Source organism: Bos mutus, chromosome 13 (genome assembly GCF_027580195.1).
Source record: "Bos mutus isolate GX-2022 chromosome 13, NWIPB_WYAK_1.1, whole genome shotgun sequence".
In the NCBI taxonomy this organism is placed as follows: domain Eukaryota; kingdom Metazoa; phylum Chordata; class Mammalia; order Artiodactyla; family Bovidae; genus Bos; species Bos mutus.
In genome coordinates, this window is record NC_091629.1 from 36,128,347 (window position 1) to 36,147,557 (window position 19,211).

The 19,211-nt window shown below is 40.2% G+C and overlaps 1 protein-coding gene across 1 annotated transcript in view; it reads right to left on the reverse strand.

Moving 5' to 3' along the window:
- The window catches only part of ATRN (attractin), a 189,237-nt gene that overhangs the window by 107,807 nt on the left and 62,219 nt on the right, over positions 1 to 19,211 (reverse strand). The window contains exons 4-6 of the mRNA XM_005893974.2: positions 11,802 to 11,930; positions 9,458 to 9,663; positions 8,126 to 8,294 (exon numbers count right to left, since the gene is read on the reverse strand). Of these exons, the coding sequence (XP_005894036.2) occupies positions 8,126 to 8,294; positions 9,458 to 9,663; positions 11,802 to 11,930 (504 nt within the window). The remainder of the gene's footprint in view (positions 1 to 8,125; positions 8,295 to 9,457; positions 9,664 to 11,801; positions 11,931 to 19,211) is intronic.

Sequence of the window (19,211 nt, forward strand, 5' to 3'; positions counted from 1 at the left end):
CCACTAAGCCAAATTGAGTGAATAAACAAGGTCTCTAATCTTGGAAAACACAAGGCAGAAAAGGCAGAAAACGAGCAAGTACAACAATGGTCATATTAGTAGAATTAAAGTAGAATTAAAAATTATGAACACTGCTCTAAAGGAAATGAGAAATATGAAAGAAAACAAGGAGCACCTGTCTGAACTGGCTTATCAGGGAGGATCTCATTACGGCACAGTTAACTGACAGGGTATGTAAAGGGTAAAAGAAAATAGCCCTGAGGTACAATGGCAGGAATAGTCTAGATAGAGGGAACAGCAACTGTAAGTAAGGAGTTTTAGGTAAGGAAGGAGAGTTGGTGGTGGCAGGAGGGGAACAAACTGGGTATCAGAAGGTAAGCAGTGGTCACATCAGGTAGGATCATTAAATCCCATGGGAAGCCACTGAAAGGTTTTAAGAAGGCCATAAATGATAAAATGCATACCCTTAAAAAAGCATTCTAGTTGATATTTAGAAAATGGATTAAGAGGAATGAATGAAAGCAGACAGACTTAATAGGAACATACTGCTGAAGCCTAGATGAGACACTGACAAGCTGGTCTTAGAGAGAAAAGAATGAATAGGCCTGTATTTGGTGACAGAATTGATGGGCTGGATAAGAGATTAATGTTAAAAGGAGATGAAGGAGAGGAAATATCAAAATAACTCCCAGATTTCTTGCTTCAAGTGAAGATGATGTCAGGCAGATGTACTAACAATCACATAAATGGTAGAATATACGACTTTCATAATATTTAGTATAAAATGGAAGGCATGATCATTTTCCTATCTTTACCTTTACTTCTCAGGGTGGCAGTACTAGAAGTAGTAAGAAGTGGTTAGATTAGGGATAGATTTTAAGGGTAGGACTGACAAGACCTGCTGACATACTGTGGCAGACAGACACTAGGGTGGGCCTCATGAGCCCTGCCTTCTCATGTTCATGTGAGCAGGATCCATGATTTGCTTCTAACCAACAGAATATGGCAAAGATGATGAGATGTCATTTTCATGACCTCTATCCTGCTAGCAGGCTCAGTCAAGACTCTCCTTGTGGCCTGGTAAGCAGCCTTACTTCATTTTACTATTGGGAAAATCCTAGTGATAAGGAAGTCTGGGTAGCCTCCAGGAACTATGAGGTGACCTCCAGTTGACAAACAGGAAGAAGTCAGGGCCCTTAGTCTTACAACCACCAGGAAATGGATTCTGCCAACAACTTGAATGAGCTTAGAAGTGGATTTCTCCCCAGTTGAACTCCTAAATTAGAACACAGGCCAGGGAACACCTTGACTGCAGTTAAGCTACACCTAGACCCCTAACCAGCAGATACTATGAGGTAATGATGTGTGTTGTTTTAATCTTCTAAGTTTGTGGCAATTTATACAGCAAGAGATAACTAAACATATACTGAATGGAGTGTGAAAAAACAAGAAGTCAAGGATAACTACAAAATTTGGGGGCTTAAGCAAATAGAAGAATAGACTGGTCATTTACTGAGATAGGGACTTCTGGGGCAAGAAAAGGCTTGGAAGAAAGATCACTTTGGGATGCATGGCGTTTAAGATGCCTATTGGGCAGCCAAAGACTGAGAGGTCAAATAAAGGTAGAGATATGGGAACAGGAGACAAATCTAGGAAGCAGATATAAACTTGAAAGTCACCAGCATAAAGGCCAAGATATAACATAAGATCACGGAGAGAATAAACACACTCACTCACCAAGGGGACCAAGAGGGCTGAGCCCTCATGCACATCCTCATTTAGAAGTTAGTCAGCTGAAGAGGAACCAGCTAAGGAGGTTGAGAAGGAATGAACAGTTAGGAAAAAAAAAAAACCAACATCAAGGAAATGTACAGTTCTGAAAACAAAGTGAAGAAACTGTTTAAAAGAGGGAGAGACTAGTCATATTAAATATTGGTGAAAGATCAAGTAAGCTGAGGACTAAGACCTGAAAATTTAAAATCCATTCCTTAGTCACACTAGCCACATTTCAAGTGCTCAAAAACATGTGGATAGAGACATAACAGTGAGACATGACAGTGCAAACACTGAACATGTTCGTCATGGCCAAAACAGAAACTGTCCACTGGACAGAAACAGAAGACAGAAAAATGAGCAAAGATGCTGTTGTGGTTCCGCTGCTAAGTCATGTCCGAATCTTTGTAACCCCCATGGGCTGCAAATTTCTCTATCCTTCACTGACTCCCAGAGTTTGCTCAAACTCATGTCCACTGAGTCGATGAAACTACCTAAACATCTCATCTTCTGCTGCCCTTTTCTCCTTTTGCCTTCAATTTTCCCGGCATCAGAGTCTTTTCAAATGAGTCAGCTCTTTGCATCAGGTGGCCAAAGGATTGGAGCTTTAGCAACAGTCCTTCCAATGAATATTCAGGGTTGACTTCCTTTCAGATTGACTGGTTTGATCTTGCAGTCCAAGGAACTCTCAAGAGTCTTCTCAAGCACCACTATTTGAAAGCATCAATTTTTTGGCATTCAGTCTTCTTTATGGTCCAACTTTCACATCCACACATGACTACTAGAAGAACCTCAGTTTTGACTCTACGGACCTTTGTTGGCAAATGATGTCTCTGCTTTTTAACACAGAGGTTTGTCATATCCTTCCTTCCAAGGAGCAAATGTCTTTTAATGTCATGGGTGCAATCACCATCTGCAGTGATTCTGGAACCCCAAATATAGTATCTATCACTGCTTCCACTTTCCCCCCTTCTATTTGCCATGGAGTGATGGAAACAAATGCCATGATCTTAGTTTTTTTTAATGTTGAGTTTCAAGCCAACTTTTTCACTCTCCTCTTTCACCCTCATCAAGAGGCTCTTTAGTTTCTCTTCACTTTCTGCCACTAGACTGGTATCATCTGCATATCTGAGGTTGTTGATATTTCTTCCAGCAATCTTGATTCCAGCTTATGATTCTCCAGCCCAGGATTTCATATGATGTACTCTGCCCAGAAGTTAAATAAACAGGGTGACAATATACAGCCTTGTCATACTCCTTTCCCAATTTTGAACCAGTCAGTTGTTCCACGTATGGTTCTAACTGTTGCTTCTTGACCCACATACAGGTTTCTCAGGTGACAGGTAAGATGGTCTGGAACTCTCATCTCTTTAAGAATTTCTCACAATTTGCTGTCACACAGTCAAAGGCGTTAGCATAGTCAATGAAGCAGAAGTAGACTTTTTTCTGAAATTCCCTTGCTTTCTCTATGATCCAACGAATGTTAGCAATTTGATCTCTGGTTCACCTGCCTTTCTGAAACTCACTTTGTTCACCTGGAAGTTCTTGGTTCACATACTGCTAATGCCTAGCTTAAAGGATTTTGAGCCTAACCTTGCAAGCATGTGAAATGAGCATAACTGTATGATAGTTCGAACATTCTTTGGCATCGCCCTTCTTTGGGATTAGAATGAAAACTGACCTTTTCCAGTCCTGTGGTCACTACTGAATTTTCCAAATTTGCTGACAAATTGAGTGCAGCACTTTAACAGCATCATCTTTTAGGATTTTAAATAGCTGAGCTGGAATTCCATGACCTCCACTAGCTTTTTTTTTTGGTAATAATGTTTCCTAAGGCCCCCTTGACTTCACACTCTAAGTTGTCCAGCTCTAGGTGAGTGACCACACCATCATGATTATCCAGCTCATTAAGACCTTTCTTATACAGTTCTGTGTATTCTTGCCACCTCTTCTTAATCACTTCTGCTTCTGTTAGGTCCATACCATTTCTGTCCTTTATTGTGCCCATCCTTGTATGAAATGTTCCTTTGATATCTCCAATTTTCTTGAAGAGAACTCTGGTCTTTTCCATTCTCTTGTTTTCTTCTATTCTTTGCAATGTTCATTTAAGAAAGCCTTCTTATCTCTCCTTGGTATTCTCTGGAACTCTACATTCAGTTGGGTGTATATTTCCCATTCTCCCTTGTCTTTTGCTTCTCTTCTTTCCTCAACTATTTGTAAAGCCTCCTCAGAAAACCACTTTGCCTTCTTGCATTTCTTTTTCTTTGGGATGATTTTGGTCACTGCCTCCTGTACAATGTTACAAACCTCCTTCCGTAAGGAAATCAACTATGAATATTCATTGGAAGGACTGATGCTGAAGTTGAAGCTCCAACACTTTGGCCATCTGATACAAAGATGAGACTCACTGGAAAAGATCCTGAGGCTGGGAAAGATTGAAGACAAAAGGAGAAGGGGGCAGCAGAGGATGAGATGGTTAGATAGCATCAATGACTCAATGGACATGAATTCGAGCAAACTCAGGGAGATAGTAGAGGACGGAGGAACCTTGCATGCTTGAGTCCACGAGGTTGCAAAGAGTCAAACATGACTTAGTCACTAAACAACAACAAATAATCATAAAAAAATAGCATGGAATGTATTCATAGATATCACAAGAAGAGATAAAGCTGAGTATGACCGAAAGGGGAGGGGGACAAGTGAACAATATAAACCAGTAAGGTAATCTTTATCTTTCAAAGCTGAAATGGGAAACAAGGCCACTAGCTCAGAAGGAAAATAGGAGAAAATGTGGTAGAGATCTAAAAAATGAAAAGATAATATGACAGCTGAGCAGGAGTATGAGAGAGGGAATGTGAAAGAATTAATGAAGCATAAACTCCTGTAGGAGTCAGGAATTATTGCCATTTCTCTTGAATCTGTACATTCATGTGCTTAGTCACTTAGTCATGGCCAACTCTTTGTGACCCCATGGACTGTAGCCTGCCAGACTCCTCTGTCCAAGGAGTGTTGCAAGCAAGAATACTGGAGTGGGTTGCCATTTCCTTCTCCATCTGTATATTTGTATCTTTTGCCAAACTTGGGCAACTGTTACTTCTTCAAATACTTCTTCAGACACACCCAGTTCCTCCTCTTCTTCCAGGGCTCCTCTGGTGACAGAAATGTTAAAATATTTTGTTACAATCCACAAGTCTCTGCAATTCTGTTCATTTTTTAAAATGTTCTATTTTCTCTGTGTTGTTCTGATTAAGGAATTTCTACTGTTCTACCTTCAAGTTCACTGATTCTTTCCTCTGTCCTCTCCTTTCTATTGCTGAGAGAACTGTTGAAGCATTTTATATAATGGCTGCTTTAAAATCTTTGTCAGATAAGTCTAATATATGTGTCACCTTGGTATTAGTATCTCTTGATTGTCTTTTTTCATTCAAGTTGAGATTTTCCTGGCTCTTAGCATGTCAAATGACTTTCAACTGAAATCTGAACATTTGGGGTATGATGACATAAGACTTTGGATCTTATTTAAATCTCCTGTTACAGCAGGCCTCCTCTGACACCACCCCAGGGGAGAGACCGAAGGTCCACTCATTCTTGCTATTACTGCCAGGCCGGGGTAGAAATCCCCACAATGACTCCACTGATGTCACAGGAGTCAGGGAGACCTCATTAATGCCTGGTGCAGAAAGTCCCAGCTCTCTAACTGGCCTTCTTTAATCCTACCTTGGTAGGATGGAGAGGGGTGGCTGGAGCACCTCACTATCTCCTAGCATTAAGTGGAAATTTAGACTCTACACTTACACTTTCCAGGCAGGGATATGGGTGAGGCCATAGTTCTCTCTATGGTATTTGGATAGGGTAGAATGCTAAGTCGCTTCAGTCGTGTCCGACTCTGTGTGACCCCATAAACGGCAGCCCACGAGGCTCCCCCGTCCCTGGGATTCTCCAGGCAAGAACACTGGAGTGGGTTGCCATTTCCTTCTCCAATGCATTAAAGTGAAAGTGAAGTCGCTGAATCTTGTCTGACTCTTAGCGACCCCATGGACTGTGGCCCACCAGGTTCCTCCGTTCATGGGATTTTCCAGGCAAGAGTGCTGGAGTGGGGTGCCATTGCCTTCTCCGAGGGTAGAATGGTTATTATCTAAAAGTTTTCTGTCTTGCTAAACTGCCCCTTTCCTGGTCCTCATGCTAGAGAAAACAGGGTTTTCTTGGGTTTTTTCAGCTTGTACCTATTAACATTTCCAGACTGCTGATTTTTTCAACATCAAGGCTGAGAAAATACGAAACAAAAGGAAAATCCTTGGAACTTACCATTACGCCATTCTTTGGTTCTTGGTAAGACTGCCTTCTTCAGAGTTTTCCTTAAGTTTGTATGTTGTTTTATATAAAATGTCAGGGCTTTTAACTGTACTTACCATACAAAGAACAGGGCAAAATGATCTTCATTTATTTGTGATTTTAAAAAATTTCCTTTTTCATATTCTATTTCTAAAAGAGTTATCTGCTGTGTTTACTCTGTGTGTTCCTTCTAAGTTTGTCTTTAATTCTGAAATTATTTTAAAATTCTTTCCTAACTTCTATCATCTCCTTTCTGAAATGTTCTAGTTCTGGTTATATTGTTCTTTAATGTCTTTTATAATTTTCTTGTATTTTAGCTTATTTTGGAATATTAAGTTATAATATTTATCAGTTTTGTGAATATATTTTTCTATTATGCTTATATGTTTGAAGGGGTGTTATTCTACTTATTCTCTTCTTTTCTGTAATAACTTTCCATGAAATTTGACCTTGATATTTTTCTGTTGCTGAACTTTAAGTAAAATTACTTTTTCCTGAACTCTTATAGGAAAAATTTTATTTAGCTAGTTTTTCTTAATTTCTCAGCTCTCTAGCTCCTCTTCTGTTGTACTGTACTGTCCAACTATCCTGCACCGTACTTGCTGAGGTCTCCTGGCTCTGTTCCCTTCCCAGACTGTTATCTGGACGTTTTTGAACTTATCCTAGGCTGTCTCTGTCCTGTTTGATGTGAATTCTATTTCCAGCAGCATTTCCTCAGTTTGGGGCTTTCTCCTACAGAGTCTTCGACTAGTTCATTTTGAGAGTTAATAAGTCAGAATCTGCTTCAGCCTCTTCAGATCCTACTACAGATCCCTTGAGCTCATTCCCCTACTAAAATATGCAACATCTTCCCAATTACAGTTGCTGTTCTCAAAGCAGCTTGCTGAGTTTCCCAGTGGGTTTTTAGGTTTACTGTTGGTGGGCCCACTGCTCCCCTCTGCTTACTGTTACAAAGATACTGACAGCACACTGGTCTTATACCTGTCAATGGCTTAACTCCACCCATTTGAGTAGATTCCTTTTGTCATAGATGCTGCCCCTGTGTCTTAGTTGTTTTGTGTTTTTTTTAATTTTATTTATTTACTTACTTTTGGCTATGCTGGGTCTCTGTTACTGCACAGGCTTTTCTCTACTTGTGGAGAATGGGGGCTACTTTTTACTTACAATGCATGGGCTTCTCACTGCAGTGGCTTCTCTTTTTGCAGAGCACAGTCTCTAGGCTGTGCAAGCTTCAGCAGTTGTGCCTCCTGGGCTGCACAACTGTAGAGCACAGGCTCAGTAGTTGTGGCACACAGGCTTAGCTGTTCTGTGGCATGTGGGATCTTCCTGGATCAGGGATTGAACCTGTGTCTCCTGCATTGGCAGGTGGTTTCTTCACCACTGAGCCATCAGGGAAGCCCTCTGTGTTTTAATTTTTAATGACTGTTTGGGGGATTCCTTAAAGAATAGATGCTGATTTTTTTACAACATTCATTAGCAGAAAATGTTTAGGAAAAGTTTCCAGGGTGCAAAATCAGCACAAGGAACTAGTTATAAATTTCTACTCAAAGTCAATCTCCATAGCTAATTCCATTGTGAAAATATATTCTCCCTTCAGGATGAGCAGCATGGAACCAGTAAACTGACCTTGAACCCTGGGAAATATTAGAGAATGACATAATTTCCCCCTAGTAAATTATAAATTCAAGTCACTTAACCTACAGAAATGCTTATTAAATTAAAAGGTAAAGCAATCCCTTATTTATCAAGAATTTACTACATGCACCTGAAGCAAATTATGAGACAGTATATGGAAAAGATGAATTACTCCTTATTACAACAATGAATTCTTTTGGACTCCCTTTTTCAAAAATCTAAGAATATGTCCCCAAAAGTCTAGAATAGAACTGCCAAAATACTAAAAGAGATTTTCTTCAGGAATGCAATTACTGATGATTTCTTTTCTTTTTACTTATCTCTATTTTAACTATCTTCAAAATGGAAAACTAAGCTTCTTATAAAAATGTTTAAAACAACTTACGCTAGAACCATGTTGTAATCTGAGTGGTTGAACATATATCCGCCAACAACCCACATTATATTTCCATTGACCACAGCTTTGTGAGAGGCTCTGGGGAGCTTTAGGTCAGAATATTCCTCTCGTGTCCAAAATGACTGGTTAGCTGGTACAGGAACTGAACATCCAGGACCTAACAAAACATAACAAATTAGCTTTACAAAATGCAGCTTTCAAATTACTGCATTTCGTGAATCCCCTGGTGGTCCTGATGTTAGGGCTCCACCCTTCTACTGCAGTGGGCACAGGTTAGGGAACTAAGATCCCACATGCCGTGCAGCATGGCCAAAAATAGGAAATTACTTCATTTCAAGTTTTAATCATCTAAATAAATATCTAAAGAATACTTATAGTCTTTCCTTTATAAATATCAGACAAATCCCTTTAATTTGCACTTTCAATTTACTCAAGGCTAGTGACCAAGGATAATCTCTAATAAAATTTAAAATCACACACTTTCTACTGAAGACCTGACCATATCCAGGTTAGGGTTTTTTAGTAATGAAATACTTGCTAAGCAGCTCTCAGAGGAAAGAGTAGACAAAGGAATTATTAATTCAAATGAAAAACTTTATAGAGCTAAAATGTAAAGACTAGTCCTGAATGTGTTATAAACTATCCATTTCCTGGAAAATCAAGAAACTCCATTTCTGAGAGGTGTGGTTTCTGCTCCAGCAAATTGGAAGTTAGTCAAATACTTCAATTGTTTAACTCCTCAACATAAGCCAAACTGAATAAGCTAAAGCATTTAAACAAGCATGGTTCTGGAAATTCAAAATAAAAGTGTTCTGAGAAAGGAGTAAATGTATAAAAAATAAATAACTAAATCAGAAACAGCTGTTAATCACCTACTCCTTGAAGAATTTGCTAAAGGGGTTGTTTAATAATCTTTATCTGTACTAACTGACTACTTTAGGATTCTACTGCATAACAAACTCCAATTTTCTGTAAATTCATTGAAAGTTTCTGTGGAGAGACCATTATTGTCAGCTCTTGTCCCACATCTCAGCTTGGGTCTCTGCTATGTCTTATGGCTGAGACCAAGTTCTTTAAATTCATGAATGAACTGTGAAGAATATTAAAGTGTTTCAAAACTCTATAAAGAGACCACAACCATACATTTATGAAATTCAAAGATTTGTAAGAAGTTGAATAAAGAGATATGAAAACTTAAATGCCTCCTGATATTTGATTAATATAAATGTTACAGATACTAGGAACAAAGTGAATCTACGATTTATTAAGCTAGAAACATTCTGTGGATTAAAAGAAAAAAAAAAAGAAAGACATTCCTACCTTGCCACTCTGAGAAGCAGGAGCATCCTCTGACATCACTTGAATTGCAGATGCCTCGATGAGGAAAACCACAGTTATTTACACAGTGAGGAATGTCACATGCTTCACCTTTCCAGTTTTCAGAACATTCACATTGAACAGTGTTGCTGCTATTACTGATCTTACATTCTCCTCGGCCTGAGCAATTATTTGGACACATGTCAAAACTATAAAAATAGAGGATGGAAATTAAATCAACACAAAGCAACACTGATTAATTTAGCAGAACTTCCTCCTACATAAGGCTTAAGAAATCTCACTATCTAGCCAGTTTACTCACAAGTATAATTGTAGTACTTACCATTCAGCCTAAATGGGGTCACTCAACCCTGCAGAGCTAGGCAAGTAATAAGATAAAATTAAATCTGTTGGATTCTCATAAAAAAGAGACAAGCTAGCCCACAAATGATAAGCATTATAAAACTGCCAAATGCATGCTTACAAGTCTGGACAAGAAAAGGAAAAAACAAACTAACAACAATACACTACCATCCTCATTCCTCTGGATTGTCTCTGAAAGTTTACAGAATTTGTTTAAGATTATTGCACAGGTGTATTGTAAATTTCTTAGTAAGCTAACCTACCTATCTCACATAGGAGAAAAGAGAAGGGCAGTTTAACTCAACACATGAGTTGTGTTGCATAGCAACATGACTTAATTATATTGACAACACTTTGAAAAGACATAATTCAGATTTTAAAAAGGGGAGATAACAGGATTAGTAGATACTATAAGAGTGTAAGGAACTTAAAATTTTTTTTTTAGCAAAGCATGTCAGAAAATCAGGAATCAATTACAAAAACAAGCTAATTAACATTCATGTGCTGTGCTGTGCTTAGTCGCTCACCTGTGTCTGACTCTCTGCGACCCCATGGACTGTATCAACTCCTCTGTCCATGGGGATTCTCCTGGCAAGAGTACTGGAGTGGGTTGCCATGCCCTCCTCCAGGAGATCTTCCCAACCCAGGGATCGAACCCAGGTCTCCTGCATTGCAGGCTGATTCTTTACTGTCTGAGCCACCAAGGAAGCCCAAGAATACTGGAATGGGTAGCCTATTCCTTCTCTAAGGGATCTTCCCAACCCAGGAATCGAACGGGGTCTCTTGCATTCCCAGTGGATTCTTAACTGATTCTACCAGAGAAGCCCAGTTAACATTCATGAAGAAAGTGAAAATGTTAGTCGCTCAGTCATGTCTGACTCTCTGCAATCCCATGGACTATAGACCACCAGGCTCCTCTGTCCCTGGGATTCTCCAGGCAAGAATACTGGAGTGGGTTGCCATTCCCTTCTCCAGGGGATCTTCCCAACCCAGGGATTGAACCCAGGTCTCCGGCAATGCAGGAAGATTCTTTACTATCTGGGTGTAACATTCATGCCTACACCCAAATGTCAGTTCATGATACATCTATAATAAAATTTTGAAAGTGTCTGTATTCAGTATTTTTATAATCTATGTTATAATTTAACACAATAAACGCACATGCCTACTTTTCAAGCCCAGGCTTGTGATGAGCTGCCCAGGCTGCCAAGTCACAAACCTTGGGTACCTAAAAAACTGAATCACCATACTAATCAAGATAAGGACAGCTTTAAACAGTCTTGAAAGTTTACTGAGATCCTGAGAAAATGTGCAAGAAAAAGAACCTAGAATAAAGGTTACACAGGGGGGTCATTAGCTATACCAGGAGTTGTCAAATATATTATGTAAAAGGCCAAATAATATGCATTTTAGGTTTTGTGGGTCACAGAAGTTCTTATCACAGATCCCACTGCCTATGAAATTTTATGAATTTAAATACTTACGAAAATAAACATTAGAAGGAAAAAAGGGAAAAGACAGAGTGAGCCTCTCTCCTACCACAACAAATTCCAAAAGCTGCTCAGAGTCTGTGGTCTACATTTCCTTTGTCATCAACAGGCCAACCTCTTAGTACATGAAAACTACTAATGTTTGTTAAATTGCACTTAGCCAATTCCTCCAATGTTTTTATCCATTAATGGGAATGGAGAAGCCCCTCTTTTTCAGAAGAAACTCAACAGCAGCAAGACCTAGGTTGCAACTGCTGTCCCACAACTTTGACAATTTACTTTACCTTTTCCTGCCAGTTTCTTCATTTATAAAAGTAGAAAAACAGTGCCTGTATCTGGTTTTTAAAAGAACTTTAAATGAGAAAATTCATGCAAACTGCCAGCACAATGCCTGGCACACTATAAACCTTCAATATATGTTAGTCATTATTATTGTTAAAACAAAGTGTACAGTCTTCTGAAAAAATCACAAATATTAAACTTAAATATCTTACTTGTAAGTGATATTAAATCCAGTCAAGTTATAAGCAGCATCACTAAAAAAATGCAGCAGGGCATAACCTGATGTGGCGACAACCTCTGGGACAGTCTCATTGCCGTCTCTCTCAGGAACAATGAGGCCGCTGAAATGAAAACACGTGTCTTATCAAGGGAAGCACGAGAAGAGACACATCATATGGTGATGGACACAAGTCCAACCGGATTTCACTCTTGTAATTTGAAAAGTCACTTCTAGGAAGAAAGGTAAATTCCTATGATAAACGCACAGGAACAGATCTGAATCTTTTGCTGGGCTTTCCTCTATTCTAGGGTGTATTTCTAATGAGATTTGAAATCAGTGACCCTATTCTTTTCTTAGTAAAATTTTTTATAATATTCCTCTGAAAAACTGAGTAAACCTCTACAATCACAGAATGTAACAAACTTTATTAGCTGATGGATACTAAACATATACCACGAAAGACATGAAAAGTAAAAATAGAAATAACAGTCTGATATACAAACACCCATAATCCCAATACTATTAGCATTCTGATGTATTTTATTTGCCTAACTGATGCCATATTACACCTTATATTCTATTTTTCTAAGTAATAGTCCATAATCTTTCTACGTCTCTAACTCCCTCAGAGCTTTTAGAACCTTACTCAGAGCTCAGCACACAATAGTATCTGTTGGGTCTTTGTAAAGAGAAAGAACTACTGAGTCTAAGGGTCTAAATGACGGTTTTAAAGCTCTCAATTCATATACCAACTTGCTTTCCAGAAGAGAGATGCTGACTCGAAATCCCACCAAGACACCTCATCCTGACAACAACAAGGATTTGGTTCAGTTCAGTCGCTCAGTTGTGTCTGACTCTTTGCGACCCCATGAACCGCAGCACGCCAGGCCTCCTTGTCCATCAAGAACTCCTGGAATCCACCCAAACCCACATCCATCAAGTCGGTGATGCCATACAACTATCTCATCCTCTGTCGTCCCCTTCTCCTCCTGCCCTCAATCTTTCCCAGCACCAGGGTCTTTTCCATGAGTCAGCTCTTCACACATCAGGTGGCCAAAGTATAGGAGTTTCAGCTTCAACATCAGTCCTTCCAGTGAACACCAGGACTGATCTTTAGGATGGACTGGTTGAATCTCCTTGCAGTCCAAGGGACTCTCAAGAGTCTTCTCCAACACCACAGTTCAAAACCATCAATTCTTCGGTGCTCAGCTTTCTTCACAGTCCAACTCTCACATCCAGACATGACCACTGGAAAAACTATAGCCTTGACTAGACGGACCTTTGTTGGCAAAGTAATGTCTCTGCTTTTTAATATGCTGTCTAGGTTGGTCATAACTTTCCTTCCAAGGAGTAAGCGTCTTTTAATTTCATGGCTACAATCACCATCTGCAGTGATTTTGGAGCCCAAAAAAATAAAGTCTGACATCTATTTGCCATGAAGTGATGGGATCGGATGCCATGATCTTAGTTTTCTGAATGTTGAGCTTTAAGCCAACTTTTTCACTCTCCTCTTTCACTTTCATCAAGAGGCTCTTTAGTTCTTCTTCACTTTCTGCCCTAAGGGTGGTGTCATCTGCATATTTAGCTTGGCTAGTTTAATATATGAAAGTGATCTTTTTAACTATGGGTTTGAGCTTCTCTTATGATCCTGAGTTTGATTTTTCCTATGTTTACTTTCCATCTTTTGCTTTTCTTCATATGCTCATATCTTTTGCCCAGTTATCATTCAGTACCACCATAATCTCATTCAGAAAAAGCCTAACTCCTTATCAGGCCCTGTGTAATCTGTTCCACACACACAACCCCATCCCATGAACAAACATCTCATCTGTTACAGATGGTCCCCAACTTATGGATGGTTCAATTTAAAATCTTTTGACTATAATTTTTTGACTTACAATGGTACAAAAGGAACTCATTTTCAGTAGAAACTGTACTTAGAATTTTGAATTTTGACTTCCTCCCAGGCTAGTGATATGCTGTATGATACTCTTTCACGGTGCTAGGCACTGGCACAGAGCTGCAGCCCTCAGTCAGTCACATGATCACAAGGGTAAACAATTACTCTGTACCCAGACAACCATTCTGCTTATCACTTTCAGTACCGTATCAATAAATTACATGAGATAGTCAACATTAATTATAAAATAGGCTTTGTGTTAGATGACTTTCCCAACTACAGGCTAATATAAGTGTTCTTAGCACATTTAAAGTGGGCGAGGCTAAGCGATGTTGTTCAATAGGTGAGATGTATTAAATGTATTAAAATATTGTCAGCCTAGAATGGGTTTATCAGGATGTAATCCCATCATAAGCTAAAGAAGATCTGTACTTTCTTCCTTTCACTCACTTGACCCCAGACATGCTGGCTTCTTTTCTTTCCTAGAGCACACATTTTGGAGTCTACGACTGTCTTAAATGCTCATTCATTATGACCTAATAATTCTATTTCTTAGTAGAAGAAACACTTACTCATGTACACAAAGACAAATACATAAGAATCCTCACTATAGCACTATTCAGAATGAGAACAGGTTGAAACCACATAAATGGTCATTCAGGAGCTGGATGAATGAGTCATTACATACATGGAGGTCTCTGGGACTAACAAGGCACTCATCAAGCCATTCTGATGAGTAGGAAAAAAAAAAAACAAAACAAGCATTAAGACAACAGGCCTAGTGTATGTGTACATTTACGTGTATTTAATAAGTGCATATAAAAATGAATGGAAGAGCATATAAGCAGGGTGTGAGGAGGAAGAAGGGATAGGATGTTTATTCAACAAGTTTTTAATATGAAGGCAGAACTCTAGGAAACCAATGACCCTGAAAGTGCTCTGCTGCTGCTACTGCTGCTAAGTCGCTTCAGTCGTGTCCGACTCTGTGCAACCCCATAGACGGCAGCCCACCAGGCTCCCCCGTCCCTGGGATTCTCCAGGCAAGAACACTGGAGTGGGTTGCCATTTCCTTCTCCAATGCATGAAAGTGAAAAGTGAAAGTGAAGTCACTCAGTCATGTCCGACTCTGTGCAACCCCATGGACTGCAGCCTACCAGGCTCCTCTGCCCATGGGATTTTCTAGGCAAGAGTACTGGAGTGGGTTGCCATTGCCTTCTCTGAAGGTGCTCTAGGGGTTGCAAAATAGTGAAGCATTTTCTACTATGTATTCAACTGACAAATACTAAGTACTTACTACAAGTAAGCCACTGTTCTAGGTACAGTGAAGACGTCTCTGCCCTTACTGGAGTTCACCTCTCAGAGAAAGAATAAATAAGCCTAGATAATCAGTCCCCTATGCCTGGCCCACAGGTGTGTATACATAATGTCAGGCAGAGGTAAAGGCTATACATGGAAATAAAACAGTAAAAGAGCAGAAAGTGCTACTTTAGAAAGGGCATTTAGGGAAGGACTCTTGGAAGAACTGACATTTGATCACAGATCTAAATGAAGGTTTCAACCATCACCATACTTTCATCAGTTTTATACCCCAGAACTCTAAAACACTGAGAGATAAGTACTTGAACGAGTAGGATTACCCAGAAAAAGGCAAGTCAAAAGCAACCTTGGCATAACAAACACTGACACAGGAAAAGACTGGGGGCTTCAGTCACAAGTTGGACACTCTGTTATTCTTGTATGAATTTTAAGATCACAGAGATGTGAACTCTGATTCTCGTTCCAAAAGCCTAGACATGTTGTTAACATCTCTGAGCCTTAGCTTCCTCAAAAGCACAATGAAAGAAATTCTATCTACCTCACAACCAAGTAACGAGAATCAAACTGTTAAAGCAAGTGAAGTGTTTAAATAGTGTCTCACACTAGTGGGTGCCCAGTAAGAGATGGCTTCTAGTACTTATTATTTATACGGTGGGGACATGTATAGAATGAATGACTGAATGGGTGGTGGGAGAAAGGATGGAGAGCCACAGAAGGAGAGGGACTAGATGACCACATTGCTGATGGGGATCAGCTTCCCTACAGTCAGAGAGACTCAGGCATTTGCTTCTTTTCACTTCAACAACTTGAAACTGTGACAGTTTTGGAATGTGCTTTCTCCCAGTGTGAAAATAAAATTGGTTTATGACCAAAAAATAGGGGCTTCCCTGATAGCTCAGTTGGTAAAGAATCCACCCGCAATGCAGGAGACCTCAGTTCAATTCCTGGGTCAGGAAGATCTCCTGGAGAAGGGATAGGCTGCCCACTCCAGTATTCCTGGGCTTCCCTTGTGGCTCAGCTGATAAAGAATCCACCTGCAATGTGGGAGACATGGGTTCGATCCCTGGGTTGGGAAAATCCCCTGGAGAAGAGAAAGGCTACCCACTCCAATATTCTAGCCTGGAGAATTCCATGGACTATACAGCAAAGAACTGGACATGACTGAGCAACTTTCACTTTCATGACAAAAATAAACTTTTAAAGAAAAAAGGAATACAAACATCAACCCAGTGTGCAAGGCAATAGAAAGTGTGTGGGTGAGAAAGTGATGGTGCAGGTGGGCCATTCAACTGTGACCCAGAGCTGCCTCCACCTCCCTGTCCCCTGCCCCTAGGCAGGTGAATAACTGCAGACTCAGCTTAGGCTGCAGCCAGCAGTTCAACTTGAGAATCAAGAACTGCTTGCCCTGGGGTTCTTCATAATCTTGTATTTTAAACACAGAGTATCACTGTTCAGAACCATTTTTGAAAATCACTGAACTAAAGATACTGTCTTAATTCAACATAACTGTCCCAGACAGACATGGACTCTCTAAACACACCTAGGGCACAACCTGACTTTGCCAACTACACTGTGTAAGTTTACTAGTAATCCTCAGTTGTTGTTGTTCTTTTTAAAAATATTTATTAGTTTGTTTCTTTTGCTGTGTCAGGTCTTAGTTGCTGCACTTTGGCTCTTTGTTGTGGCGCATGGGCTTCTTTCTAGTTGTGGTGTGCAGGCTTAGCTGCCCCGAGGCATGTGAGATTTTAGTTTCCTGACCAGGGATCAAACCCACGTCCCCTGCATTGGAAGGCAGATTCTTAACCACTGGGCCCCCAGGGAAGTCCCAGTAATCCTCAGTCTGACACACCCGTCTACTTATAAAACACTACACTCAAGGACAGGCAGATGTGGAAGGTAAGCCAGATTCTTAAAGTCAGGGATAGGAGCCAGGGGATGGGCCAGACAACATCTATACTTCTGACTGGTGAAGAAGATCTACAGTCACAAAAGAGATTTGACTTGCCACAGTCTGACCATGATTTCAACACAGTGTTGGACACAAAGACTGACTCCCGCTTTCACAAGACTTCCTCTAACAGCTCTTCATCACAGTCTAAACAACTGCCTCCTCAGTATTTGACTTTCTTAAAAACAACAACAAAAACTTCTAAAAGGAATAAAAATGTTCTCAGAGAGGAAAACTACTCTCCCTGCTGCATCATCACTACCACCTCTGCGTCTTCTTCCCAAAAGATATGAGCAGAGCTGGCAGGTGTTCCACACAGGTGCTACGCTTTCACATTTGTTGACGTGAATGCACCACAAAATCATAATGTTGTACAACTGGATGAGAGTTGCTCCAGTGGTTCTCAAACTTGCCAAGCAGTGGAACTCTGTTAAACAAACTTTATTCAGAACTTCAACATATAAAAGATAAATGTAATCAACCAGTTCAGTATCCAACTCAACTTGACGGTTTGGGATGCACCCAGTGAAACACAGTACACCACCTTCTGTTCAGGCTTCAGAAGCTGAGGAGCAGAGCACTTAAATGACCTGTTCAGACTCATGAAGAGATGTGGGCAGAACTCAGATTAGAAGTCCACATCTTCTGAATCCTGTGTGGCTCTCCTTTTCTTTATTTGGCTTAACAATCTGCCTCCAAGCTCACTCTGTTCTGGTCCCCACAGCACATTACACTGGATTGATTCCTCTACCCAAAGTCCTCCTGACCCAAAGGCACTCCTCAGCATCCCATCTTTGTGAAAGTGCCTTATGACTAACAGTTATTTTCACATTCTTCGGTATATCAGTGCTTCAAGAGTCTGTGTTTCAGGGAAATTTCAATTATTAAACATACATTGCCTCACTATGATTTTAGAAGATGCACACTCAAATATGTCATAAGTTAAATTTTAACACAATCAATAATTACTTTATACCTGTCAGTAAATAAACTTTTTAATAGAAACTTAAAAATCCTCCTGTTGTCTGTACATTTACTTTGGCTTCTCTCAAAAGTCAATGACTAAAACAGTTATACCCTTCTGTTTATTTGTTGCTGCTACTGGTTCACATGTCTGCTCATTAAATACACAGTCAGGTGAACTATATGGTTATGCAAACCCACTTGGCAAATGTTCCCACAGAGCTACTGGCAAGCTCATTCAAAGTGCCTGGCACACAGAAGGGACTCCATGAATTTTAATTAACAAATGCAGTTACCAAGTGAACCTTCAACATGTTCAACATATACTATTATCATGACAGCATCATACTATAGATATAATAGTTTTTGTGCCTATGTTAAAGTTTGGTGTGCTTCTTGCTATAATACAAGGTATGAGTCAAATTCTGGGATAAATATAGATAGTCCAACATGTGGCCAATCCTCAATGGTACCCCACTCCAGTACTTTTGCCTGGAAAATCCCATGGACGGAGGAGCCTGGTGGGCTGCAGTCCATGGGGTCGCTAGGAGTCGGACACAACTGAGCGACTTCACCTTCACTTTTCACTTTCGTGCATTGGAGAAGGAAATGGCAACCCACTTCAGTGTTCTTGCCTGGAGAATCTCAGGGACGGGGAAGCCTGGTGGGCTGCCGTCTATGGGGTCGCACAGAGTCGGACACGACTGAAGTGACTTAGCAGCAGCAGCATAGCCTATCCACCCTGTTCTTTGGTCCTCTAAGTGAATCTCTGAAACCCAGAAAATGACCTTGGTTCTCAGTTCAAAGATATATTGGAGAGATTTCTAAGCCAAAGGGAGTGGAGAAATACAAGGGTACATTAGTCCTCTGACCTCATCTGTCCTTTGCCTTCTCGTGTTTGGCTTCTCGCCTTCTGTTATCTCCTCATTCATATGAGACATCAACCAGCCCCATGTGAGGAATACAAAAAATATTGTTAAATTGATTTCTTTTAAAGTCAGAGAACTAAAATATTTGAGGGGAAGAAATCAAGAAAGTCAGTTGTAAATGAAAAACTGACAACTATGACTCTCTGGTGCTGCTGCTGCTAAGTTGCTTCAGTCGTGTCCGACTCTGTGCGACCCTATAGACAGCAGCCCACCAGGCTCTCCCATCCCTGGGATTCTCCAGGCAAGAACACTGGAGGGGGTTGCCATTTCCTTCTCCAACGCATGAAAGTGAAAAGTGAAGGTGAAGTCGCTCAGTTGTGTCCGACTCCTCGAGACCCCATGAAT